This window comes from Toxotes jaculatrix, chromosome 9 (genome assembly GCF_017976425.1).
Source record: "Toxotes jaculatrix isolate fToxJac2 chromosome 9, fToxJac2.pri, whole genome shotgun sequence".
Taxonomy (NCBI): Eukaryota; Metazoa; Chordata; class Actinopteri; family Toxotidae; genus Toxotes; species Toxotes jaculatrix.
In genome coordinates this window covers 7,341,439-7,368,958 of record NC_054402.1, presented here as the reverse complement: position 1 = coordinate 7,368,958, position 27,520 = coordinate 7,341,439, and the positions used below count along the sequence as shown (strand labels likewise).

The 27,520-nt window shown below is 41.9% G+C and overlaps 1 protein-coding gene and 1 long non-coding RNA gene across 2 annotated transcripts in view; one reads left to right on the top strand and one right to left on the bottom strand.

The window, feature by feature from the left end:
* Positions 1–1,698, top strand: part of LOC121187651 — a 3,612-nt gene extending 1,914 nt beyond the window's left edge. The window contains exon 3 of the long non-coding RNA XR_005894611.1: positions 1,565–1,698. This is a non-coding gene — a long non-coding RNA (uncharacterized LOC121187651). The remainder of the gene's footprint in view (positions 1–1,564) is intronic.
* tiam1b (TIAM Rac1 associated GEF 1b) overlaps positions 1–27,520 on the bottom strand; it is a 44,796-nt gene that overhangs the window by 11,046 nt on the left and 6,230 nt on the right. Inside the window, exons 2-15 of the mRNA XM_041046995.1 lie at positions 12,334–12,425; positions 11,277–12,198; positions 9,793–10,246; positions 9,164–9,336; positions 8,697–8,921; positions 6,839–7,024; positions 5,290–5,436; positions 5,062–5,136; positions 4,430–4,600; positions 4,112–4,216; positions 3,543–3,624; positions 3,195–3,281; positions 2,211–2,423; positions 1,537–1,637 (exon numbers count right to left, since the gene is read on the bottom strand). Coding sequence (XP_040902929.1) covers positions 1,537–1,637; positions 2,211–2,423; positions 3,195–3,281; positions 3,543–3,624; positions 4,112–4,216; positions 4,430–4,600; positions 5,062–5,136; positions 5,290–5,436; positions 6,839–7,024; positions 8,697–8,921; positions 9,164–9,336; positions 9,793–10,246; positions 11,277–12,188 — 2,931 coding nt within the window. The 5' untranslated portion in view covers positions 12,189–12,198; positions 12,334–12,425. The remainder of the gene's footprint in view (positions 1–1,536; positions 1,638–2,210; positions 2,424–3,194; positions 3,282–3,542; positions 3,625–4,111; positions 4,217–4,429; positions 4,601–5,061; positions 5,137–5,289; positions 5,437–6,838; positions 7,025–8,696; positions 8,922–9,163; positions 9,337–9,792; positions 10,247–11,276; positions 12,199–12,333; positions 12,426–27,520) is intronic.

Genomic DNA, 27,520 nt, shown 5'->3' with positions numbered 1-27,520 from the left:
AGGCAAAACTTCCAGGTTGTTGCTGCAAGTTTTCACAAACTGTGGGAACTTTTCTTACAGCAGAAAGTTCCAGGGATAAAACACTCATCATAGTGTTCACAAGGGGGACACTTGTCAAGAGCAACCAAAGAGCAGATCTGTTGGCCAACATTTGTAGCATTTTGTTCTGTTCTGTGAGCTGGTGGTGCAAATCCAGACATCATTACCATATTTCAGATGCTGTCTAAAATCTTAACTCATCTCTGAGCTTTGAAATTTTTCAGAGTGCAACTGATTTATCAAATACTTTCAGTACTACAGAGACACAAAGGAAGCCCACAACCTAAGGTTTTATCAACATCTAGCCTCAAAGAGAAAAGAGGGCCGATCTAATCTACATTTCAAAAATGCAAATGGTACAATTTAACATGACAAAAAAACCTAAACCTGGAAACCTGGCATGCCACGAAATTTTTTTCCTTTTATTTAACTCTAATAACTAATTTTGCTCATATCCATAGTATTGACTTGACTTGGTACAATATTTGATTAATTGCTGCTCATTAAATAAGAGAAGTTAAATGGTTGGATAAAAGAGAGAGCAGGTAAAAGAGCAGTAATGTGACCAGTCCACAATTTGAAGGGCAAGTGGGATGACAGAGGATCTCACAGTGATCCTTGGAGTTTTTCTAATGAGCCCTTATTTCCAGTTAGTAATCAAGTGTTTTGATGAGAGATAATGCAGAAGAGGACACCAACCTTTCATTTAGCATTTCATGTGAAGGAACCCAGCTGTCCTTTGAATACCACTGCTTTAAACTCTCATAAAGGTTTTTTTTTACTCTGAAGCTCTTGCCTTACACAGCATAAGAAGATAAGAAGAATTAGTCATCTTGTTAGCCAAAGCACTTCAATAGCAAAATGTAGGTCTTTGCGATTTTTTTGTGATTTGCTTGTCTCACCAGTCTCGCTCTGTGCCTTCTTTTGTAATTTGTGTCTGTATATTAATTTGGAGTTAAAATGAATCCACCTCCATTCATTACCTGATCCTAATCACCGCACATAATCAAGCAATTAGAATGCAAGTTTAATCAAAGAGCCATCCATCACTTAGCTGTTACATTCAAGTGAATGCTTCACCTTGCCTCGAGTCTCTAATGCATAGGACCCACTTCATTCTGCAATGTAGGCGTGTATTAACATTCAGGTTCTTCTGATTTCATTATGTCAGAAGTTACTAAGTTTGGATAAACAGGTGTTTTTTCAAGAAAGGAAAACAGAAGCCTATGGGGTTAACACCTGGATAATATAAACATGGACACTGTGCTGCTTTCCTGAACGATCAGATGAGCCAGTAACAGATGGTGCTTCAAACTGTGGTGAAGCAAAATGTCCTTCTTTCATAATAACACAGAGCTGAGGGGGGATTACTGTGAAGGACAAGGACAGGAAACAAGCAGGGGAGACGGCACGTCATATGAAAGATGTGCCGTCAGATGTCTTCTGGAGTCATATTAAAGCACACTCCACAAATAAATAACAAAATTGTGCTCTTACCTTTCTGCACTCATCAAACTCACTGAAGATCTCAGAGTCGTCGTCCAGGCTGTCTCCTGAGCTCTCCAGCAGCAGTCCCACCCCGTCGTCCAGGATCTCTTCTGCAAAGAAAACGATCATGTAAAGCTCATGAATCTCTGTACAGGATTTTTTTCATCCTTCAAATGAATGTATTTTCACAAGCAATATAAAGTACATAAGAAATACTGTCCTTGCCTTGTCATTTTTATTAAGAGTAAAGACCTTTATGTAAAACACTTTTAATCTAATCCACAAAGTGGGGCTGCAGCACACGGCTGAGAGCCTTCTATCCTCCCTAATTAAGACCCAGCAGATTCAGTGTTTGCATAAATGAAACAGGTGTCTCTAAGGACACTGGCAAAAAATCGTTTCTTCTCAAAAGTAAGGAAAATCGAAGCTTGACATCTGTCTAATTTTGTCTTTCCGGTCCATTTAGTATCCTTTGGTATAAAAGTGATAACAGGCCAGCTGGGTTAATAAACATGATCATATGGTGAGCAACTGAGAGTTTTAATATACTGTGGTTGATTTCTGGGAATTGGGAGTTTTGATGTTAAACTTTTCAGTAAACTCTGCAAGTTAGATCTGTGAATGTGCCAAGTTCAGCTTTGAATATGTAAGCGAAATATATTGTATTTGCATGTCAGGCTCACCTTGACTCTGGGAGAAGATGTCAGTGTAGAGATCATCCCCTGCATCTGAGCGTCGTGGCGGCACGTAGCACAGCTGGCGGCGGTCCACAGAAGGCAGGGTGCTGACAGTCAAAGCGAGCGATGCTTGAGAGAATGCTGCCTTCATGTCGGAGAAGTTGAGACTGTGAGAGTCTTTTCCGTTCAGCTGAAGTATTTCATCCCCTGCATTTAGACCTGCAGAGTGGGAACACCATCAGCTTTGATTCAAATTACTGCCTGTCACGCCTCCATGCTCTAGATAAACATTTTCTATATCCCCTAATGTGAGACGGTAACAATAATCTATCTCATTTTCAGCGCTGATTAACTGATATTAAACTCCTAATTAAGATGATGAGATGACATTACTGTAAGAAACCAAAACAAACAATTCAACTTTGGAGACCATTACTTTATATTTTCTTTGCCTTACAGACCCACATGCATGATCCACTTCTCTTCGCCCTGTCGTGTAAGCCACTGCTACTGTGCAAGTATCTTACTGTCTGCTGCACAGCATCACTGCATGTGCTCTGCCTGCATTATGACCAACTCCAGCATATTCTGACCCCACTCAGCCCTGCAGTCTAGCTTTGAGGCATGGCTACCAGTGTGAAAAAGCTTCGGTGCGGTGTCCTCTTCAGCATCATCCTTCACAAAGGCCAGTGAGAGGCAGTGTGGTTATGATTATAGTAATCAATGCCCTTGAGAACTGCTGCATTCTCTGAAACCTTCCCCGCCTATCGAATAAACACGCTGATGCATCTCTTAAGAGAAACAGTAAAAATGTCTATTGACCTCAGGACAAAAATGCTCCGTTTTGAAAACATATGCATAGAATGGAAAAAACATCTAATGCACTCCAGATTCTTTTTTTATTTTTTCTCTAGCAGTAACTCATCAGTGTAGACACAGACTGAGTGTCTTTGAAGGGAGTTCATTTGATGGAAATGAAGGGTAATGAACCTTTGGCGAAGGCTAATCCACCCGCCTTCACATCAGTGATGTAGAGCTGCTGCACTCCGTCCTCCTCCACCACTGAAATGGAGAAACCTGGAGGAGGAAAAGGAGAGGCAGAAAGGTGAACAGACAGAGACAGAGAAGGGGGACTCTTACATAAAACACATCAGAGGGATTTGTGCAGTACAAATGGGAACAGTCTGAAACAAAAAGGTTGTGTATAGGTCAAAGAAAATCAATTACTGCGCCAAAAAAAAAACAGCACCACATAACAGTCACAAATCAAAAATAGTATCATCATCAATTGTAATAATCATCAATCTGAAAGAACAGGATCATTTAAATGGTTCCTACCGTAACCAATCATGCAGGATTCATCTCTGTCAAACTGGATCACTTTTGTTATTTTGGAGCAGAGCTCAATTTCTTTGTAAAGCTGTGAAGAACAAAAAGAAGTTATGTAAATCGTGAAACAACAGTCTACTTTATTCATATTCTGGTGGGTGGGTTATTGACAGCATGGAAAGAGCACGTTAATTTTCTGTGTTCTTAGACAAAGCAGCCCGAGCAGAGTCTTTATGCAGGAATGGCCCATGACAAGTCATGATTACATGATGTAATTACAAAAGTCACTACAGATAGTTTTTATTAAGGCTTTCCATGAATACACTTATGCTTTGGTGCTTTGGCCTCCCAGGCAGCTGGAGAAAACATATGAAATCAAGAGGATAAAAGCACAAAACCTATTAATAATTCACAACATAGGATGCTCTTATGTCTGTAGTCTTCTGCATATTGCGATTCCCCGCACATTCCAGTGCAATAACTGGCATTTCTTTAAATCTGCTTCTTGACCTTTATCATCTCAAACAGCCTAGTGAAGAAGAAGGAACAGGATCATGCTCCAGCTGGTAGTTACATACCAAGTCGCACACATCCTCCTCCGGTTTGGGAATGTAGAATTGCACTTGGTTTTCGATAAGGAATTTGAGTCGCAAGTAGTGCTTTGTGGGATCGAGCTGGTGAGCCTGTGGGATGAGGGCAAAGAGACAGAAAGAGGATTTTTACCCCACGTCATACAACCCAGATATTTGACTCTTCCATAACAAAGTCAGACATTTTGTCTCGTTGAATTTTGTTATGACAGGCCAGACGTTTTAAAAGTGCTCTACATGTGTTTTCAGGTGAATATATGTCTTATTATAGGTTAGGGTAGGTCATTTGAGTCTGAACGCTGCTACCTTGCAGATGGTTTCCAAAACGCACAGTGCGGACTCCCCTGGCTGGATGATGGTTAGTACCGGCTGGTCATTTGGCAGACACACCCATGAGGGGGTGAGGTGTTCAGGGACCCAGATGTCACTCTCTGTGCTGGGCCGTGGGAGGCTTTTCACAGTTCCGTCCTCACTTTTCTTTAAACAGGGACATTAAAAGGCTTATTCAGTCTGACACTTCAGAACAGCTTAATTTTTACTCTGTAAACACTGTTTTACTGCAGAAGTCTGATTTGATTAAAATAGCTGAGAATCCCACTCTTCCAATGTTTTAATCATCCCCCAAACTATACTCTCCTCCCATCTAAATGGTAACCGTCAATACAGCCACGGAGCAGTTGCAATACATCTACTGTATATTACTGTACATTTGCTTAAAAGAAATGAAAGAAAAATTACAACCTCTAATGTGTCTGAGTAGCTGTTACAACCGTAACCTCTGGGACTCGGTTCTGCTGCATACTTGGAATATATAGAGGGCTAATATTTCATTGATGTCAATGTTGGCTGAAGATTTAGTTGAGTAAGTTCCCACGCCTGTTTGACCTATACACTACTGTCAAACTTAAGCAAACAGAGAATGACTGATTCTTCCTTACTCTGTGTTCCTTTGCAGGATCAACATATAAGCCATCTACTGGCTTTTTCACTGGCTCTTCGCCATCAGCAAAGACCTGCAGAGACAAACGTTTTAGAGGGTCATAACTAAAGCAGAATTGTGGAGGGTAAATGCTTGAGGAAAAGGCAAAAAGAAATCTTTGTGTGGTCAAAGCAGTTCTGTTACTTGCTTTGAAATTGTCTGTATGAGAACGGATAACCTCACAGACCTGGTTGATAGTGGGATGGGCTTTTGTCTTTTTCTTTGAGGTAGTGTCCAGACCCCAGAGGGAGGAGAACCGGCTCTTACGCTTGCTGCAGGAACGAGACATGGCCTGTGTTCGCCGTCTCACTCCGGTCTCTGTGCGAGCTGCCACCTGCCGAAATATAACGGCTCAGTCAGTGCTCAAACACACCAAAAGAGACAGACAACAATCACATCGCATTTTGGAAAAATAAGTGGCAACTATTAATGATTTTATGTATACAGCATATTAACAACACAAGAGCCCAACACAGATTAACAGGGACATAATATAGAAAGGCCAATAACTTTTTAAGTGACACAAGAACGTGATTTTGAAATTGTGCAAAAAGTATCAGCATATGACAAAATATGGTAAAAAAAATATCAACAGTAAGTTTTCCAAGAGCATAGAAAAATGATGGTTCATTTCTGTAGGAACCAATCTGGGCAAATAAAATGAGGAAAAGAGGTTGCATGGGCCTTTCCGTGATAAATAGTTAACATTCATATATAGAGCTGTCATGTCTATTTCACACATGAGCACTGGGCTCATGCAGATTTTTACACAATCTGGCATTTCTAGGCTGCTCATCTATGAGGAAGCAAGAGTAAAAGGTCTTTAAAATGTGCTGAAGCAGGGATCAAAACAGCTCTGTGCATGTGGGCGCGAGCATGCTCTAAACGTAACCTTGGAACTCATTCCGTCTTTTTTTGTTCTGTCAACTTCTCTCAGCCCTTTTTGGACATGCTGATCATGGAAGAAGAGACGAGCAAATTAGAGAGGAATAAAAGTGCGGGAAAGATAAAATGAGAGGAAAGAGGTGTTAAAAAGTGTCTCTTTTGTTAGACATCCCAGCCTGCCATTTCACAGCTCAAACACCCACTTGCTTTGCAGCACTGCGTTGGTGGTGAGGGGAAAAAAGTACCTCTCTGATCTGCAAACATTCCTCAAAAAAGAAAAAAAAAAATCAAATAGATGTTTTCCTGTGCTACCAGTGCTTTTAGCTGTCGAGTGAATAACCCCAGTGCAGCAGTGGGAGGCCAGAACTGAACCAAAACCTCCCAAACAGGTGCCCTGCTTGGGAGCCAGGCTCCAAAATAGCAGTCACTATGGAAAAAAGTATTTTGACACAACACATTTTAGTTTCTGAAATCAATTGCCCTGCCTGCAGAGTCACCAGGTGTTCTCAGTGACGCCAGTGTTTCAGGAGATATATTTTTTTCTGCTTACAATCTAAGGAATCTCTAAGGACAGCACAGTATTGACAGAGATCATCCTACAACTGAAAGGTTACAGGTTTAATCCCTGCAACAGCTACAGTTCGTGTTGCTGAAGCATACATTGCTACCTCAAAAAATCAGGGATTTCCAGTCACATTCATGAAGGCTCCAGACAAATTCATAAAAATGTATGATATAAATACTTAAAAATCTAAGATGTTATATAAAAGCATATCATCACAGTGCTTCATAAAACCCAGATTAAATAAGTTAATTTAACAAATGTGAAGAAACAAAGAGGTAATATTTACCAGTGCATGAAAGGAAGAGACAGAGAATATACCCAGTCGCCCCATTGCCAACTTGGTGGGGCGAGAGGCAAAGGCCAGGAGGCGTTTGGGGTTGGGCAGCTCTCCTCCCTGCAGGCTCGCCAGGTAGCACCTGAAGCGGAATAGATCCATGTGAAACTGCTCCAGGTTCTGCTCCCACAGGAAGATCTGCAGAGTGAGAGGGACACAGCAATACATCCAATTAACTGTTCATCAAGGCTCTTGTTTGTCAACTTCAGGCCAAGGTGGAGAACCTTTCTCCCTCAGAAGCTCTGTTACCACTTTGCTCAAAGTTTTGCCAATCTGTGCTCTCTGTGCCTAATAGTTTGATGTTTACTGGGGCAGTAGAGCAGGACATTGTGATTATTCACTGGGCCGTCCCATCCCAGTCACGGTCCTGCACTGGTGTTTCGAAGAGGCGGCCAACGCCATGGTGGAGGGCTCTGTATCACTGCCAAGTATCCCAGAGACAAGAAAGAAACAATACTGCACATTCCACTGGCAGATAGAGGCTGGGAGTGTTTCAGCTTTCTAAGGAGCAGGCCTATATCCATTCAGCTCAGCACAATGTGAAACCTGACACTGCCAAACAGAACCGCTCCAACCAGGCACTACCTAACTGACCAAACAAAGGCCATTTGATCTCCCTTCTCTGTAAACAGACCTATTAAAGACAATATGAGCTTTGCAATTAATTGAGAGAATGGCAGGCTATCGACCGGTGCCAGCTGCATACCACGTAAAAAAAAAAAAAACAGAAAAGAAGTCTGGTGGCCAAGAGGTGTGTAGCATCAGCAGCCTCAGAGGATGATACCTCAGAGATGTGTTACTTAATCCCCCTCATACCTTCCCCTTCCTTCTTTGTCCATCTCCTGTTTCTTGCATTAGAACAACTTGGTCATACCGATATTGAAATACCAACTTATGTGATACTCGTAATTAAGTAAACAATTCCTACGTTAAATATGGTCTGAAAATAATGATTGTTATCACTATAGCCGTGGACCAGGATGAGTGAAAAACATCTTAAGTACTTTAGTAGTTTGCTTCTTAAGTGAAGCTGAAGTTCATCCGAGAGAAGATCTCCTACGCTTTGAAGTTTAGCAGTTGTGTCAACAGTCACAAAAGCAGCAGGGGGTTGATGGCAAGAGCTCTTGTGTTTATATAATACTCCAGAAGTTTATCTGCTACTTTCTTAAAATCAGAGACTGACTTGAAAGCTTGTCATTACCATTTTATCATTCCTTTGTGGCTTGCTAAGTTGCTTATCAGCTCAGATAAGTTTTAAACAGGTTAACAGGTTGGTTTGCGCTAACACAGGGAACTACTGTGGAGAAAAACAGTTCCTATACCAGCGGTACTTTCATATTGATTTGAATGACAAGTAAACTTTTCACATTTGAGGAAGCTCCTCTGCCCATTTTATTTCTATACTACATTTTATTTGAGGTTATTCAGATACTTGTAATGTTGTTGGCTGTACTTGACTGGTCAAATTTAATGTTTGGATATTATTCTCTCAAAACAGTTTGCTTTTTATATGGTTGAAATGGGAACAGAAAGGAAAATGTGAATGAGGCCAGCATTAAGTTTACAACTAAATTTTTAAAATACTGTTAGAAAGAACCATGAATTTACACAATTCTGAAAAACATCTTCTAGCATACTTCTGTGACATGATTTTCTAAGTTTGCTTAACATTCCCTGACTTTCTTAGAGAAGCAATCAAATTTGCAGACTCTTCCAATCAGGATCATACTTCTCAAAACCCCACACATTCGTCTGACATTTAGGAACTCGTGGAAGGCAAGCTGAAGTGAGAAAGGAGAATAAAACCTACTTGATCCAGGATTGTCTTCCTCTTCTTGGTGTCAGTGACGGCAGACAGTTGCATGTCTCCCATCTTCTTCATCTTCTCGTCCATGTCAATTTTCTGCTCCAGCTTCTTGATCTCGGCACGGAGCAGCCGCACTGTATCTTCTCTGTGGTGCTGACGGGCAACAGCGGTGGCACATGCTGAGTGGATGGCTGTGATCCAGTTCTCCAGCTCAGTCTGGCTGCAGGTCTGCGTGGGGGACAGACGACGAAAGGTCAGAGGTTAAACAGCACACCAGGTCCTTGACATTCAAAATAAAAAGCTATTTGCTCTTCCTGTGCTGATTCATTGCTAATTACAACAGCAAATCAGAATTTCAAAGAGCACGAAAAGAAAGAAAACAGAGTACATATAGGTCAAGGTAATGTTTGCCCACGGGAGAATTCTCACTTACTCATAGATCAGATGACAGATTTGAGCATTTTTCTTACCTGGAACAGAAAAGCGTCTCCCAGTGAGTTGCTGAGACAGAACACAAAGTCCTTTTTGGGATGTTCTGGTACCGCCTGGACAATACTGTTCTCCACCCAGATGGCATGTTTGGGAATACTGTTGTTGTCGATCACTGAACGGCCATCGGTCTCATAGAAGAACAGAGTGCAACCTGGAAAACCAAAACAATATATTTATTACTTGACACCACAGATGCTTGCTGGCTCCAGTTTCTAGAAAAGAATAAGAATGATACTGGTTATGTTTTTAAAAGCCAGATTTGCTCAAGCAATTTAATTCTGCTCTCCAGTGGCCAACATTAAGAAGTGCAGCATGGCTGACTTAACAGCCAGGGAGGCATCATGATCATTAGAGTACTGATTTGATTTCAAGCCCAGTCAAGTGGCATAAAATTTGATAATGGGGTTTTTACCATGCTTGAATTGAAGCTTGGTTTACTGAACTAAGTTGAAGTAGATTAGATTTTAAGTATTTTTGCATAAGCTACTGTTTGACAACAAAAAAAAAAAATTAAACATCATCAAGCATGCTGTGTTGACTGAGCTGCACAGACTGGGATTATCGAATAAAGTGTAAATGCTGCGGACACACTGAGGGTATAACAAACCTTTCAGAGAAACCCAGTAACTCTTCCACTTGCGCCTCGTGGCTGACTCCACTTTCTTGTTCTTCTTATGTACGAGGAAGTTCTTCACGGCAAGCCTGCCAGCTTTGCGTACCATCCCCTGGGCGACACTGAGCAACGGGTCAGACTGGTAGGCGGAGCTCATAGTGCTCTGCTCATCACTTAAGGCGGACCCCGCCTCCTCCAAGCTCTCCGTCTGGTAGGAGCTCATCTCCAGTTCCTGACGAAAGTTCTCGTACACACCCTGTACACATTCGCTGGTCCCGCCGCCACTGCTGCTGCCGCTGTCACTGCCGGCGAACATGCCCCTGCCATGTGAGCAAACGGAGAAGGACGCCGACATGGTCTTGTAACGTCTGGACTGGTGCTCTGCCTCCACTGTCACCCCGTCGATGCCACTGTCCTCGTACTCGCTGCCCTCCCCCACTGTGACATCCTGCGTCGTGGCAGAAGCACAAGACAGGTGAGACGGCATGGCAGCCACGTTTTCTTCATCACTATGAAGGCAGCCAGTCGACAACAACTCCTACCCTGACTGACAACTACGCTGTTTCTGTAGATACAGGATAGAGCCATTCTTGTAAAGCAAACATGTTGCAAAAACTCTTACAACAGAGGCCTAAACGAGGGTCCTTGGGTTGCTTAATCCTGAGGCTCTCCTCAAAATTAATTACTCACAGCAAAGCGTCTAGCGCTGTGTGAGTACAGCCTGCCCTCCCTGTGGCACCACAGGGTCTGCCCTCTCCTACCCACATGGCCAAAGGCTCCTGGGAGATGAAGGGGGTTACACCGAGCTCAGTATCTCCATCTGGTCACATGACCCAATCATGCGCTCCAGAGCTCCATTCACCAGGGCCGACGGTGCCCCGCAGTGACAGGGCCACCATACACGTTTTACTGTTACACTCTTCCACAGGCCTCCCCTCATTATCATAACAAAAGACCGAGGCATTTCAAACGGGGAGTGACTTTAAGCTCTGCGCCCCCCCTCCCATCATCACTGTCTCCTCTACCCAGAAAAACAACAATTTCATCAGGAAACGACACATCGCTCCCTTGACACAAGATTTTTTTTTTTACACTTAATCTGTTTCAGCAGCTTATTATCTGTGAGGTGAATGCAGCAGAGGAAACGCTCAGACACAATGGGGAAGGAAAAAAAATGAATGAGGGCTGCTGTCTTATTGGTGATGCCACCAGACTGCATTAAGATTCTACACAGCTTTTCATACTCTGTTCAAGTAGCACAAAAGAGCCATGACATAGCTTCAACAGTTCAGGACCCTGACATTTCACTGACGTAAGAGGGTATCAAACAGACATGAATACACTCATTACATATTCATGGATGGAGAAAATGATTTGTTACGTTTTCTATAAAGTGTGTCACATTAATTAATAAGATTATTTGAGCCAAATGATTGGTATATAAGATCAGCACAATGTGAAATTGCTGTACACCTTACCTGTATAGTCTGCGCCCTCCTGCCCTGCATACTGGCACAAATGGCTGCTTGGTGGCTGCTGGGGCCTTCGGACAGGCAGTGGGAACGCCGGCAGGGAAGGGTAAATGCACCGTAAGCGTTCCCATCCTCCTCAGATGGGGAGAGCATCTTATCATCCTCGACCTCCCTGATAGCCCTGTTGGCGTCGTGCCACTTGGCATAGCGGCCGTGGGCTTGCCTGCGGGTAGGGCTCTTCTGGCTGTAAAGCTCATCCAGGGAGTTCGCCCTGTCAGTGGAGTCTGTGGGGCTGGACTGCAGGTGGCCTTCGCAGTCAGTGAAGTCTCTCTCGGTGGCGGTGTCTATGATTTCCTCTGTGCTGGTCAGGTGCTCTTGGCTGAGGTCTGACAGGGAGAACTCTAGGCTGTCATCTCGCCACATGTCTGCAGACTTAGACCTCTTCTTCTTAAAGTTGATGGTCTCCTTGGTCCCATCCCGGGTTTTCTGGAGGTATGTCACCTCGCCCGTGTAAGCGTCTTCGTCCTGCACCTCCTCGGCAGTGGGGCCAGGTAGAGTGATGTGCATTGTATTCATGTGCACTGAGGGATTGGCCAGGTCATTGTGAAAGGAAACAGGCCGCAGATTCATGGCCACACGATCCACCCAAATGGGGCTTCCAAAATCTGGGAGGATATTTGTCTCATTGAAGGGTTCCAGGCCATTGTCAGCCAGGGACTGCGGGATGCTGGGGGTGCTACTAGAGCGCGTGCTCGTCTCAGAGTTCCTGTGCTCTATTTTCCCTGATGAAGCATGTCGAGAGCGCCTGGACTGCTTGTTGGAGATGCGAAGAGACCGAGACATGTGCTTACGTGACAAATAGCCACGCTCGTTACCGTAGAGGCCATGGTCCCCATTCTGGCTCTCGACATTTCCCATGATTCAGAGGCTGAACAGAAGAGGACATGCAACTTTAAATAAACTCCAGAAAGATTATTAAACCAATGCAGGAACATGATGTATCATTTATAGCTGACATGTTTCAGACTTAAAATGACAGATTTGTGTCTGTGTGTTAGCCTACCTGCAAGATTGTGATGATTTTTCTGGCATTTTGTTTGTCACTGGATCTTCAGACAGTTTGGCCCTTGAGCTGCAGGTACAGTCCACAAAGCTCTGAAAACAGAGACATCCAGGTGAGAAATCATATCAAAATTGCTCTGAATTAAGTACATTGTAATGGTTTAAAACTCGCTTGTATTTCCAGAAATCTGCAGCTAAAAATGGATATGCAAACACTTTGATATTTATGTGTATGTTGTGACCTTTCTTGGGCTGTTATGTAATATTCAAATAAGTTTTACACAACGCTTGAGTTGTTTGTCTTTTGCCCGAGAGTCCTGCAAACATTCACAGAACATAATCCACGAGACAAGAGGGAAGATCATTGTATGTGTTCTACTTCAGAAAGCCTACGCCCCTGACCAGTTTTGATCAAGTTAGCAAGATGAACATCAGCCTCAGTTTGACAGAGGAAGTGATCCACTCAGCCCCCTTTCAGCATGCACAGGGGTTGTGTGAAGTGGAGGGGATGTAATGACAATATGAGAACTGTGACAGCCTCAGTGAACATGAGTTATTTAGAGCTGAAGTGAACCATCCATGTAGTGTTGTTGTTGTCTGTTCTCAGGCGCTACCTCCTGCATAAGAGATGACTAGGAGCGGGAGGGGAGGGGGCCCATAAGTTCTTACCATGATGCACATTTGTTCTCCATCTACCTGCCTTTAGGCTGCACGGCCTGCTCCAAAAAAGGCCCTTCCATGCATGGGACCAAAAACAGATGGGACAGAAGATTAACTAGCCACATTGTGGCTGTTGTTCCTCCTGATGTGCACTTCCCTCCTTTCAGGACAGACCCACTGGGGGGTGCAATGTTTTTGCGTGTGTTGCCAACGCCTTCTGCTGCTGCATGCACTCAGGCTTACTGTGAAGGGGGGCGTTACGTAAACTGGAGCTGACCCCGTTTTTCTACCTTATGTTGCTCCCTTTCCCCTCTTCATTTTGCTCACTCATCACCCCTCACTGTTACTGCATTGCACAGTGTTTGATGTTGATGGAAGCCCATGTATTTTTCATCCGGCCCTGCAGTTTTTGCCTGCTTTGTTGGGTAGAGGAAAAGAACAGATAAGAAGGAGACTTAGAGCAGGACTATGAAATGCTACTGCACACCAAGGGCTACTTGAAGGCTGTTGGTAGCCTTTCCCCACATAGTACATTTTCTTTTTTCATATGTGAAAGGTCAAAGTTAAATGGCTCTGCAGATGCCATCCCTAAAGAGAAACTAAATGTCCAGTGTGTTTCAGCTGTTATGCTCACTGTGAGGCCTGCAGGGCCTCACAAAACTGTAAATACAATAAAATAAAGGCATACAAGCATCTTTTTCACGAGTCTAATGGTCGGTATTTGTGGATGGAGTTTCAGCTATTTATAGGGGAGCTTTAATATGTTGCTGTACTGGCTAATTTTCTCAGTGGTTTCAATGTTAATATGATGTGAAATTGGCCAGAAATTAATTAGACTGTTTCAAGCAGAGATGAGGGGCTTAAGTAGCAGAAGATGTGGATTTCCTCAGCTGGTGCAGTTAAGGCAACCCACTGTGGAATGACCTTGAATTTTACAGTACAACTTCATTTGTTCAGGCCTGAAATATGTGAACCAGCTGGTTACCCAATATGCCAAAACGAACAAAGGTATTTCAAAACTTAAAGTTTTGGTTGTTTCTGTAACACTGTCAGTGCAACAAAGCCTCCTATTAAGTGCGACTACACAGCACTGTCCTTTACCTTTCTCTCACAATGGTAGACCCATTTAGATTAAAAAAAAAAAGGCAGCATCAATGTCTCAGAAAAATTCAAAACTAATTTGACAAGAGAGGAGGAAAGATGTGTACAAAAATCAAATTATGCTCAAACTCACATGAGAGCAAAGCCAAAATAGGGATCCAACATGTGCAGGTCCACTCAGCCATTATCAAATCAGCACATTCACAGGGACGACAGATCTAAATCAAAGCTACACAAACAGCTCCTTGTTGTGTCTGCCACAAGAACATTATTAGCTTGAACTCATAAAAGGAGTGAACAACTCCTTTTTACAGTAAAAAGGTTTTTGTAGTAGGATCCCTGATGAATCAGCAAGCTACTTTTGCCTCTTTCAAAGAGATAACAGAACACTGATTCCCTCTGGACATAAGGATTTCCACCGCAGCTTTTAAGATAGAAGAACACAGATAGTTAAGAGGCTGATCTGGAGACAAAAATAAAAATGCACAAATGAATAAGATTTAAGGTGGCAACGAAATGTAAGTGAACCCTTAGGAATTAACTGCATTTATGTAAAAACCTGTCTCAAAGTATGGTCAGATTTATATCCACGTCACGACAATGAACAAAAACAATCTATTTTAACTAATAACACACAAGTCATTGCATTGTTCTTGTCCATAGTGAAAACATTATTCAGACATTCACAGTGTAGGTTGGAAAAAGTATGTGAGCCCCTCAGCTAATGACGTCAACAAAAGCTAACTGGAGTCAGGAGTTAGAAAACCTGGTGTCCAACCAGTGAAACGAGTTTGGAGGTGTAGGTCGATTTGAGATGATTTAGCTCTGTGGCTCCTAGAAGTGGTCAAGACGACTCCAAAGGTACAACTAAGAGCACTCAATGAGGTAAAAAAAGAAGTCCATAGTAACAGCTTAAGACTTAAAGGAATCATTGGAGCTGGTTAACAGCTCTGTTTACAAGTCTCACTTAAATCATGGTGCATAGTGTCTATGGCAGGACACAACGGAGGCACCTCAGAGACATCAAAGAGCACCTTGACACTTCACTGCTACTGGGAAAATGTTCTGTGGTCTGATAAAACTAAGGTTGGAATGTTTGGGAAGAACACAGCACTACACAGGGCGTAAAAAGGGTACTGCATACCAACATGAAAACATCATCCCAAAAGGTGAAGTACAGTGGGCGTAGCATCCTGATTGGGTGCCTCTAGGCCTGGACAGCTTGCCATCATTGAGGGGAAAAGGAATTTCCAAAGTTCATCAAGGTATCTTACGGGATAGGTCAGGGTGACTGTGAATGCAAAGTTGAAATGGCCTCAATTTCCTAACAATATGTTCTCTAAAGCTGCAATGCTGCTGGTGCACAGAATCCATCATCAGCTCTTTATTAATACATGAGGAAGAAATGCCAGGGCTGGAAAAGATGTTCTAAAGCCCCAAATCCCCAAATCCCCAGGAACACCCAGTGGGTTATTCTAGAAATGCCTGCTAACACACGTTACAAAGATAGTGCCCCTGTCACTGTGCTGTCGTTCATACACAAATACATAAATAAACAGAAATCAACAATTAGAGTGGAAAATGCTGCTTGTAATTTGGCAGTGTGACGGAGTGAGGACCCAAGTAAGTGGGTCACCTCTTGTTTTAAGTGGGCTGCATGAGAGCACAGGACAGCAGGACTCGGAGGATTCATCTGTTACAAGCCCTTAATGAAATACATGACCACAGGAGATTCCAGCCACCCACAGACTAGAAGAAGAAGAATAGTTTTATTGTGACTCAAGATCAGCAACACAACAGCTTCAGGGAAAAGCACAGAAATTCACAAGAGCTAATACCACTTGGGGAAGTTGTAAACAGTCAGAACATGAAAAACATCAAGCTGCTTTTAAGTGAGTAGCTGATGGGCAAACATCCAATTCATAAAATCCATAAAATCCAGTTCTCGTGTCAAGACAAATGGAGTATAGCACTTTCATCGTGTTGTCATACCTGGGCTTATTACACAGTAAATGCTAAATGTCGGGAAAATATTATTTCATACTACATAAGAAATGGTGACTTGTCTTGACTCAGAATTCTGAGAGATTAGATTCGTCATATACCCCATCAGTCACAGTATCAGATGCAGGCTTATAAAATCATTAGTTACTGTGAGAGTCGGGGTGATATTTCTTCTTTTCTCTCAATTTTACAATCTGGAAAGGGAAAAATGTTATTTAAACATAAAGGGGTTTCAGGTTTTGTTCTATTCTCAGTGGACAAAGTTTGAATTTATGGTGAGAAAGACTTCACAGAATACTATCTAGAACTCATCTTTAACATCTGCATGACAGCGTTGGAACATAAATGCCACACATTTTGATTTATGCCAGAGCCACACTATTCCACAACAATTCTGATGATATCTGAGACTGTTTTGGTGGAGTCATGTTCATATTTCCATTCCATGTGTTTTGCGAGATTTTGTCATTCCTGAAATATGTGACAGGTAGATTTAAGGTCCTTTTGTTATTAAAGACCACTTAAAAAAAACAGCTTATATTTGACAAATACTTGAGCCTGTCAGAACAGGAACAAGGGAAAACTGCTCCACCAACAAGTCCCACCTGCTCTTCTTCTCCTTTAGACCCCTAAGGACAAAAATGTCAAGTTGTTTGTATCATTTCAGGAAGCGATGAAAATTCTTGTACCGTGGCCAAAATCTGAGTTTTGGACTTTTAAAACAAGGTAGAACCTACTGACAGTGTCAAACACCTGGTCACACGCTCCTATACTTATGTGCTTCGTGTGAAAAAATAAAAAATAAAAAATTACATCAGACAAATCTGAAGACAACAGAAATACCTTAGTTGCATGACCCGCTGAAGTCAGATATATAATGTGACAGAAGATACAAACAAACTGAACTCAACTTTGGTGCAATCTGATTTTGACTCTATATCTCACTCTGACTCTTGCACACACAATCCTGTTATTTAGCCTAACTACACTGGTGAAAGGCAAGAATGCACTGGGCCGACTAGTTACAAGCTCCAACACAAAACCCTGTAATCTGAACACTCCAGTCTCTAGAGATAATAACACAGGTAGTTGCACGGAGGAGGAGGGGGGTTTACCACTGAAAGACTGCACTCAAGACAGCTCACATTTCCCTGCTGATATAGAGTCATATGCTTCTGTGCAAATGGAAGTACCAAACAGCAAACTCTTGTTCTCATGACTCATTCTCTGCTCCCGAGTGTGCTCAACTGTATTTAAGATTCTATTAGGCCGGGGGGGAATTTAGCATCAGCAAAGCTTGCATCCTCTTTCAAATGTTTCATGCCTGTGAGAAACATCCGTACCAGAGTAGCATTTATTTGGGATGTTGACGAACAAAACAAATACTTCCTCCAGCCTTCACTTAATAGCTCAAATGAAAACTATATACCACTGCCATGTAGCCAAAGAGTATTTTTCTGACTTGGGTCTTGTAGCCCTAGAAACTCTGAATAGCAAACAGCTGGAAAAGGGGACTTTCAGTGACAATGAAAGCAGCTTGACTTGTCTTGGAATAGCTTTATGCCAAGTTGTGGCACTGAATGTATCATGAAGCAATGGGCTAGCCAACATTTTGGCTCATCTAGCCAAGATTTACACAGCCTAGCTCAAAACATATCTGCAGAAAATAAAGAGGATTGGAAAAACTGCCATTTACAACAGCACCTCTGGCCACAACAATTGCATTTATAAAGTAGCAGATGAAGCAACATAGGACAAAATATTCTGAACAACAAAAATATTCTGAACAGCATGTTTCAACAACAAACGACACTAAGCCACCCACCTAGTCATTTGTATTTTCTGCAGAATTGATTGCATGTTTCTGAGGACAGCGGCAAATGCTGCTGTGTGTGAGACCTGCCTGGCCCCATCATGAGAGGCTCAGGTGGTTGTGTGTTGTTAAAGTAGAAAAGCAGCCTTTAGATGGATGCCAGGACATATCAAGCAGAATAATAGCTGACAGTACAGTTGGTGTGAGACCTGGCAAGACAGCATCAACCAGTGGTGAAGCAAATACCGTAGGTAGATACTGACTGAATTTTGAGTACAAAGGTAGATTGGTAGATTGCAAACTGGTGCTTTTTGCCTGTGAATGCTGCACACCAGGCTAAGTAGGACATCTATTGTTTGTAACAGCTAATATGGTGGAAGAGTTTAGTGAGTTAATACCCTAATTTACATTATTCAAAAGTGATGTGGGTATTATTTGAGATTTTCTGAGCAGCCAAGTAGGTTTTGTCCCAAGATGGTGGAAAAACCAAGTTACCTCTGCAAAGAGACAGTTGCCCTGTTTGCCCTCATCAAACCATTTATTTAACTAAAGAACAGCTGTGTGAAGCACATACAGATTTAACCACTGTAACCACATTTATTTAACTGTTGGCACTGGCACTTGCTGGTACTGCACTGTTGCTCCAAATAAACAAGTCAAAAACAATTTTTTGCATGCTTATCCAAATTTGGTAAGCAAGTGTCTAAATAAGGTGATAACAGAGTTAAAAAACAATAAGCCTTTTGCAATAAATCTGCAGGTTTGAATTTTGGACCCTGCAGCTGAGCAGCAGCTGGTGTTTAGCCTGGTGACACCTTTGTCCCTGGAGTGTTTTCTCTAGGGCACCATTGTGTGCAGAGGTCAAAGCTTCTGCTGGTGCTTTAAGCTGTAAGAGGTTTGTGTACAGCAGATGCCGCAGGTCTTGTTGGTTTATTAAATCTTTTGTCCACTCCAGAAGTTTGAGAATACTTTATAAACCTCTGTGGTCACTGGTAAAAAATTCCTGGTGTGCCAAATTAGAACTAATATAACAATAAATAAAATCTTACAAATGTATGTAATTAGATGCAGTGGTGAGAGCTAATACTGATTTTCTATAGTTTTCCACACTGACTGAAGAAGATGTTGTGGTGTCATTTTGTGCCAGAGTCCTTTCATCTTTATCATCAATGCCTGCAATTTGCTTGTCCACAGGGTCACAACCAAGGTGCTATCAGACCACATCCTCCTTATGGCTCTTTAGCTCCTCATTGACAACCTTTGAAGTCCTTGAGCAGCTGTTAATTGCAGGTATACATGAGCCACAGACCACTGTTAAGACAAAGGGAGGGGGGTTGGATACAGGTTGTGGTTTTGGTGATTCCTCTGACTACAGTTCTGCAGGGGAAGGAAACTGTGCTTTCTTGAGATTTCTGTTAAAACTGCAATCTACGATTTGCCACTTGAAATTATTATAGCATTTCAAAGTGTACATGTTTTTGGTTTTACCACACAGACAAATTATTACTTGCTCATATTAAAGTACAACTGACTGTTTGAAACTTGCGGCTGAGCCACCAATTAATCCTCATTAGTGTGTCAGATAAATGTAAGGTCCTCTTATTGATGATTTTGGATTTGTCAGAATAAAGGAGCTCTACTGAGCAGTATCTTAATTAAAGCGGTGTCCTAAGAAAATGAACCTTCATTTTCTTCTGTCATCTTGCTTAAACTTCCCCTCTCTATATCAATCATAGCTACACTGCTCATTTTCTCAACATCTGTCGTAATTATGTAGTACACTGTGTCAGAGCGTCAGTGATCATTTTACCCTACTTTCTTTAATTCTGGTCGCAACTGCTTTTAGATATGTAAATCTACTGTTAGATATCTGTAAATCTAGGCTTTGTAGTCATTTAAGCTGATTTGGATGCAAGCAAAAGTATAAAAGTAAATCCTTTGAAAAGTCACTCAAACTTAACTCTCTATGATGTGAAACTTAATCAGACGATGAAGAAATGTTTGCCAGTGACAGCAGGACCACACAAGACTTCAAGCTCAGTACAGTTTGTGATGGAATTTCATCTGGATAGAGAATAAAAATGCTTTGTGTAATGAAAAAGGCTGCAGCCACTTTGAAAAAATATCACAACCACAATCACCAGAGACTTTAACAAGCTGACCTTCTCATAGCCTGTAACTGTCACCGTTAGTGAAAAGGTCTCCCCTGGCTACACGGAGCATCAACACTAGTCTGTCTTTACATGCTTCACATTCCAGACTTACAATTCACTCCTCCACAGCCTGACTCCAATCACACCCAACAATTCCCCCTAACTCAAGCAGCAAATGTGCTTGACAGTTTTATGATTTGTGATCAACGGTATCAATGCTAGGACCCACTGGTTACCAAATATCATGTGGTGTTGAGCAGGGTTTCTGTTGCGATAGCAAATTGGTGCATGCACCAGGGAATATCATCTTCTGAGCACTGGCACAGATTGTGTATAAGTAAAACAGCCGAAAGCTGAAATTAGATATTGGTGGAAACAACTAAAAGTGATATACGATATATTCATATTTGGTAATGTATCTTCTCCCACAACTGCCATGTCTTATTGAGCACTGAGATCATGGGAAAATATGGGTAACTGAAACTTTGGGACAATATATTGCAATAGTAAGATTTCATATCAGTAGGAGATGGAAAAAAAAATGTAAGAAGTTTCCTCTGTGATCAAATATATTTTGTAAATCTGATGGAATGAAGGGTTCAGCCTTGTTCACTGCACTTCCACTAAGCCCAGCTGGCTTTGCAATCTTTGCATTGTATAAAATTCAAATGTAATCGAATGCCCTGCTCTTATTCAGTAAGCTAGCAATAGCACAAAAACAGCACTGAATGGTTGTTGATGCCTTCAGAGCAGAAGCCAGTGCACTGCTGGGTGAGCTATTCACCTCCCAATCTCAGTATGGCAGCTGACTTGTCTTTGCCTGACTGTCCATTTGCTGGCAGCAGAATAAACACAAGGACACAGAGGAGCTGCAACCCTGCATTGGAAATGTGTTTTCTAATCTGGTTCACTCAGGGTCTTCTTCCACAGAGGCAATCATTTGCTTCCAGGTCAGTGAGTGGGAATACCAAGCATGGCTTCAGTTTGAGTGTGCTCCTTTTTATGTAGCACCACAAGTACGGACACACAATCCAAACTCCACCCAAAAACACATCTGGGTCAACGTCAAGGCTCATTTTCATCATTTTGATTCCAATATTAATGTGGAGGGAACACACATTTTCAGTTATGTTGGTTATGTTGCAAAAAGATACTAAGGAAGGGAGAAAAAGAGAGACACATGATGCGATGAGACAGCATCTTTGTTTCTCTAAACTCACCCTGGAAGTAAGAACACGTTTCCAAATAAAGTTCTCAAAAATAAAGCGTGTACCCCCTTGAGCTACTTTGTTCTTCCATCAGTTACTCAAAATGTGTCTATTACATGTGCTAAGGAGATCTAAATCTCTCTGGACCAAGCCCATTGAGGAGTCATCCCTGAGCACCACCTCAACCATAACACCCCTGGAGCTCCCAGCTTGCTGCTGTATTGCATTGTGCACTGAAGCAGAGCCGAGCTGGATCCTGACACACATGACTACACAAAGCTGGGTAGAAAATGTATCTGCTTCCTTCAAGTGGTCCTGATCACAGTTTCCAGTAAAGGCCTCTTTTATTGCCCTGTGGTAAAAAGTCACTTAGAAACTCACATTTCAGCTGGAGTCCAGTACCTTCACCCATTTACCAGGTTTTGAAACCTGCTAGTAAAACATACCTTTGAACAAGTTATGTTCAAAGAGGAGAGGACATGTCTATGTAGAAAAGATACTCTATGCTACTGTGGTGCAGGACCATTTAATTAAGTTAAATGTCAGCATACAGTAAAGGTAAAGCATAATTTCAGCTGCAAAACACATCACTCCTTTATAATTGGCAATATAATTATTCATGCTGATGTGCTGCTGGAACTGCTATATGGTCAATTATCACCAAGTTTTCATCCAAACACCTTTATATGGCTGTAATGTAAGAACGTTAAAGCCACTGGTTCTTTCATAAGACAAAACACTGAACAAAATTTAGAGAAAGCATTTCATTAGCACAGCTAATAAAATGACCAGACAGATAGAGGGAGAGTCACATAACCACAAAGCCTTCAACAACAAAACACAAACCATATCTGGTCTCATTAAAATGGCTACAGCTCCATGTACAGCTTGCTGTCAAATATGTGTCCCTGTGTAGTACAAAAGGATTATTTTGCTGCAGTTTAGTTACACTTCTTGACAGCTGATACCCTGTACTTCCACAAAGCTGAGTGGGAACCAAAAGTTTAGTCAAACTTGCAAAGGTGCATCATGGTAGCTCATGCAACCGTGATGATCACATGATATTTATACTATGTTTCTGTCACTACCTCCCCATGTTTCCTGGCGCATCTCTACTTTTAAAGCAGCAAATAAAGGAAAATACCTCAAAATTATAAAGTTAAGACTGCATTTGCTGATTTTTGACTGTCAGCATAGAAAACCAGTGGCAGCAGAAGCTTATGCAGCGTCACGTGTTTGGAACAGGGAACAAATGGAAACTAATTTGCATGTACCTACAGCAAAACAGCTTGCACATTGGTAATTGACTTAAAACATAGGTATACACATGTAATTTGTAAAACAAATAAAGATAATTAATTCTAGTGTATTTAGGACTACTGGCTTTTACACTGCAGAGAATCAACCACTTTGTAAAGCTCTAGTGTCCTGGGTGGTAGAGAGAGAGAGAGAGAGAGAGAGAGAGAGAGAGAGAGAGAGAGAGAGAGAGATAGATAGATAGATAGATAGATAGATAGATAGATAGATAGATAGATAGATAGATAGATAGATAGATAGATAGATAGATAGATAGATAGATAGAGATACTAACCAGTTCCTCTCATCTATCACAGTCAGGAGTGTTTCTTAAGCTTTTTGCTACATTAAAGTAACTGCAGGAGTTGGCAACTCAACATATGATACAAACGAAAATTAATACGAGTACAAGCCAGAACAAAATGCAAAAAAAAATTAATAAAAAAAAGTACATTGGCATGAATGTTGCGGTCTCAAAGAGAGTGACTAGAAAAACCTTATTATGGAGCTGCATGTGCTGTCATGCTGAATTCTGCTCCATATGAAGTTTAAATTTTATAATAAGATAAGCATCTGAAAGAGCACCTGATCTCAGATGAACTCTGCAGCCTACAATATAGCCTTTGTTCTATCGTACACTGCGCCTTTCAATTAAGTGCAGCTTATGACACACGACCGTGCAAACCAATCTGTGATTACAATTATCTTCCTCGGAGGAGAATAATTTTGTTAGGTCAAATTAAGACAGATGACAAGGGTCCAATCGCATGTGTTTTAATATGAAGTTTTTAAAAAGAACTCAGAGTTTGTGTTTAAAGCTTGCTTTCCTCCAGTCATAACAGGGGCATTGTCAGGACTCACAAGCCTGAAAGCTGGTGCCTGACCTCCTGTCCTGCTAAGCCTCGAACGGTCAATACATTTCCATAACTATGACACCAGATGACCAATTCTCACCCCTCTCCTCACCGCAGGAGTCACACAAGGGGCTTTCAAACACAAAGCTGGGATTTTAAATGAACTCACACATCATAAAGTCCTCCAGCCCCCCTTCAGGATGCGCCCTGGGAATTCTCCTTGACTTTGACCATCTCTCGCATTTGCAATTCATCATCTCTCTTTCTCAGCATCACAAACCCGCTAGCACCACCACCGCTGCTTTGTCATTACAACGACATAGACACAAGCTGTATTGTTTGTGTCTGGCACTGAATGGAGAGCAACACAATGGCTGGCTGCACGCAGTTGTAGGTAAACTTGTGCCCCACACAAGAGTGCTACAGGTACAAACATGAGGTGGGAACCCCACCCTAAACACAGGCTGTGAAGACCCCAGCATATGCTTACAACACACAAAATGCATCCATTTCTAAGATGAGAGAATGGAAAAGCAAACACTGATGCAAACTAATGAGAAAACCACATCTAGAGATGATAAATCCTGAAAATGCAAACCCCAAAGGCCAAACCATGATTTACAAGAGCTTTGGCTGCATCTGACAAATTTAAGTACACTCTGAAATACACTGAAACCTATGCTCACAGACACACATAGATTCAGTGTGTGTGACTAGAACTGGTGTTATTTAGCACCTCTTCTGGAAAGTGGGAGATTTGAGACTGGAGAGCCATTTGTCCCTTGTATCTTGCTAACAAACAGCAAAATACACTAACACACAGGAGCAAATACAATGACTTACCTTACTGTGTGCTACCAGGAAGTGTCACTTCTGCTTTTTTTTCCCCCTCAGCAGCCACGAGAAATCCCACACATCACTAAGGGGGAAATTTCAAGCTCCACATGAGGGGATTATTGATACTTCTCCTGCAAGTCCACAGCAGACTGACTCCTATATGCAAGGATGAGTTGAAGAACTGAGGGAGGGAGGGGGAGTGACTGTTTGTAAATCCCCCCTCCTCCTCCTGCTGACTCTTTCACACTCTTCGCTCCCTCCCTCCCTCCTTGCTCCCTCCTTCGTTCTATAATTCCATCCCCCTAAACTACAAACCTACTGCCAGCAGGAATGTGTTCCCTCCCTCTGCTCCTCTGTAATTGCCCCTCCACTCCCCTATGAGAAGCATCATGTTTACACTAAATGTTGCAGCCTTTTTATTGCACAAAAAAATGATAAGATCAACAACAATCTATCAACAATTTCATAAGCTTAAACATAAACTTCACCTCATATTTTGGCTTAGAAAATAATCTTGCCTTCATCTCCTCTCTCTGTGGTTTAAAGAGAAGGAATTGTAATAGCCGGATTCTGGAAAGTGAAACAAATTTCTCTTCGCCTCAAAGGCAACAAGGTCTGAAAGGTCGCAGTCGTAATGTGCTGCGGTGCATAATTTGGAACATTCAGCGGCAGCCCAAAATGGACCTGTGAATGAGAGAAAGGCTGGGCTTGCTGTTGTCATAGCACCAGTGATGTCGTGTGGCTATCACGTCAGCAGTGACAGCAGTGCCAGATTCATTTTGAGATGATGGAACCGGCAGAGTGAACAGGGGGAGAGACGAAGGGGAGGACGGAGAAGTGAGGGCATAAAGACGTCTGTTAAGCTGCAGCCTGCATCATGTGTTCCAAAGGCAGATTTGCATACACACCGAACAGTGAAACATGCCCCGAGCGAGTCAAGGGTGTACACACCCCGACAACCACACAGAGGAGAGACAGAGGGAGCACTGAGCTTAGTCTGTCTGAAAGGAGTCCAGAGATTGGAGGAGTGAATTGCCATGTCTAGACTTTGTGATGACTATGACCAAAATAAAAAAGCACTCAGCACTGTGGTCAGGCTGGCTTCCTCTCAATGTAACTTCATGTCCTGCCAAGGTTGTGACCCTGATATTAAACTAAACCACTGGGGTTTCATAGTAAAGACAGGAATGTCCGGTCTGCAGAGGCAACCAGACATAATAACCTATGTTCTTATCAGCTCTCTGAGCTCAATTTCACACAGGTAATCGGTCAGGTTAACAGATTTTTCTTTGCGTTTTTGTGCCGTGATTGCTACCAATTCCAGACACAAAACATTCAACATTCATTCAAAACAAACAATTTCTGCTAATTTCGTCTTTTCAATTAGTGAAACAGTTCGTTGGGACGTGATCCAATGACAGCAAAAGATTTGGAAGCACATGATTCAGTTTGAGCTTGACAGATGATGTCAAGAGATTATTATTTAGACTGACAATCTACTTAAAAGTGTAGAAAAAACCCACTGATTAATGGATTGTGTGTGTTTTAACAGCAGTAACTAACAACCAAATGTTAACCTAAAGTGACTTCTGTACCACTCATAGGTGTAAATTTTTAACTAAACGTTTATGTTCCATGAGATGAGATCTCCTTATCTGCTCGTCTCCTTGTCCAAAAAAATCCTGGATCAGGCAGCAGTGCAATAAATGTGTCTATCAGTGAATGTGGACTAATGCTGAATCCACGTCTGCGCCTACCACAGGCATTTTAGAAATGTAGATTGCTTGCATGGAGCTCAGCTAAACAAAACACTCTGCTTTCTCATCACCGGCACCAGGCTATTACAGCCAGTGCTATCCTCACTCAATTTACGTCCTGATTGAGTTGGACATCCAATACATTGACAGGCCATTCAATACCGCAGGAGCAATTTGGCAGGTGAGACTACGGTTACAGATCCACAGCAACACTTCAGACTGCTGATGCTGTCCAGGTGTCACAACCAACTGCAATCACTGCCAATCACTTCCAGAAAAAAACAAAACAGCTGAAGGCGGTGGAATGACAGCAATCCATTTCCCAGGATATGAAGTAAGTTCGCTAAATGTGACTCTTCACAAAAACTACAACAATCTGGTTTACCTCAAAAAAAAAAAAAAAAAACTAAATCTATTACCATTACCATTATCCAATACATTGTTTTTAAATGTTTGAAACAGCAAAAGGATAACAGAGATTTACTTTACAAGATACTAAAGATATAATAAAGTGAAAGCATGTTTTATAAAACCTTCTAAAAACGAAACACTGAAATATCTTAGTTAACATTTGCTTAAGCTGGCTTAAGTTAGTCAGGAAGCTTCAATTTCAGTTACTTTAAAGTAGTTCCAGTTTACCAAAGCAAATCAAGTGTAGCTTCACTTATTTCCCCTTTATATTTGCATGTGTCCGACTCCTGCCAGTAAAACAGCTGAATCTGCTTCCACCAAGCTTCACAGCAGGGACGGCGTTTGACAGGTGATGAGCTGTGCTTTGCCTTCAACAGAAATAGCCTCATTCAGCCACAAGGTGATTGGTTTCCCCAAAAGTTTTGAGTTTTGAGTGTCAGTGCAAAGACTGAATACTTTGACGATGAACATTTTTTTCCCTGATCATTTGTGTGTATTTCTGCTCTGAAGTGAGATTGTTAATGCCACAAAATGTGGGGGAAAACACTTTCTCAAGGCAAAGGAGCCTAATATGTTATATGCCTAGAAAGCTAAATCACAGCACTGCTCCGGACAACAGCTTCGAATAAAGGCCAGTTAATAATTGACTACACACTGCTTTATTATACCAATTCTGAATGGACCACAGGACGACACATCATTCAAGGTAATGTAGGTGTTATGCTGAAGTCTCCACTAAATAATGAATTAATGTGATACTCAGGGACACAGTCAACAGCACCTAATGATCAAAGTAAAGACATCCACAAAGCTAATTTCAATACATGAGGTGAAGGCAGACTTATAACAGAAGAACCATTGGGCGAGAGTATCATGACTTTCCCTGAGTATGTAAATGTAATGCCTGACAATGTGCACCACAGTATGAAAATGCTATGACACTAGTCCAGTGTGATAAAACCACTGGTGTGTGTCAGCAACAAGTTTGAATTACAAAAACCAAGATGCTTTCTTGTCTCACACCAGTGAAACTGTCAATTAACATACAGGGGATGAGTATTACCCACAATTTGAAAATTTCAAAATGCAGATTC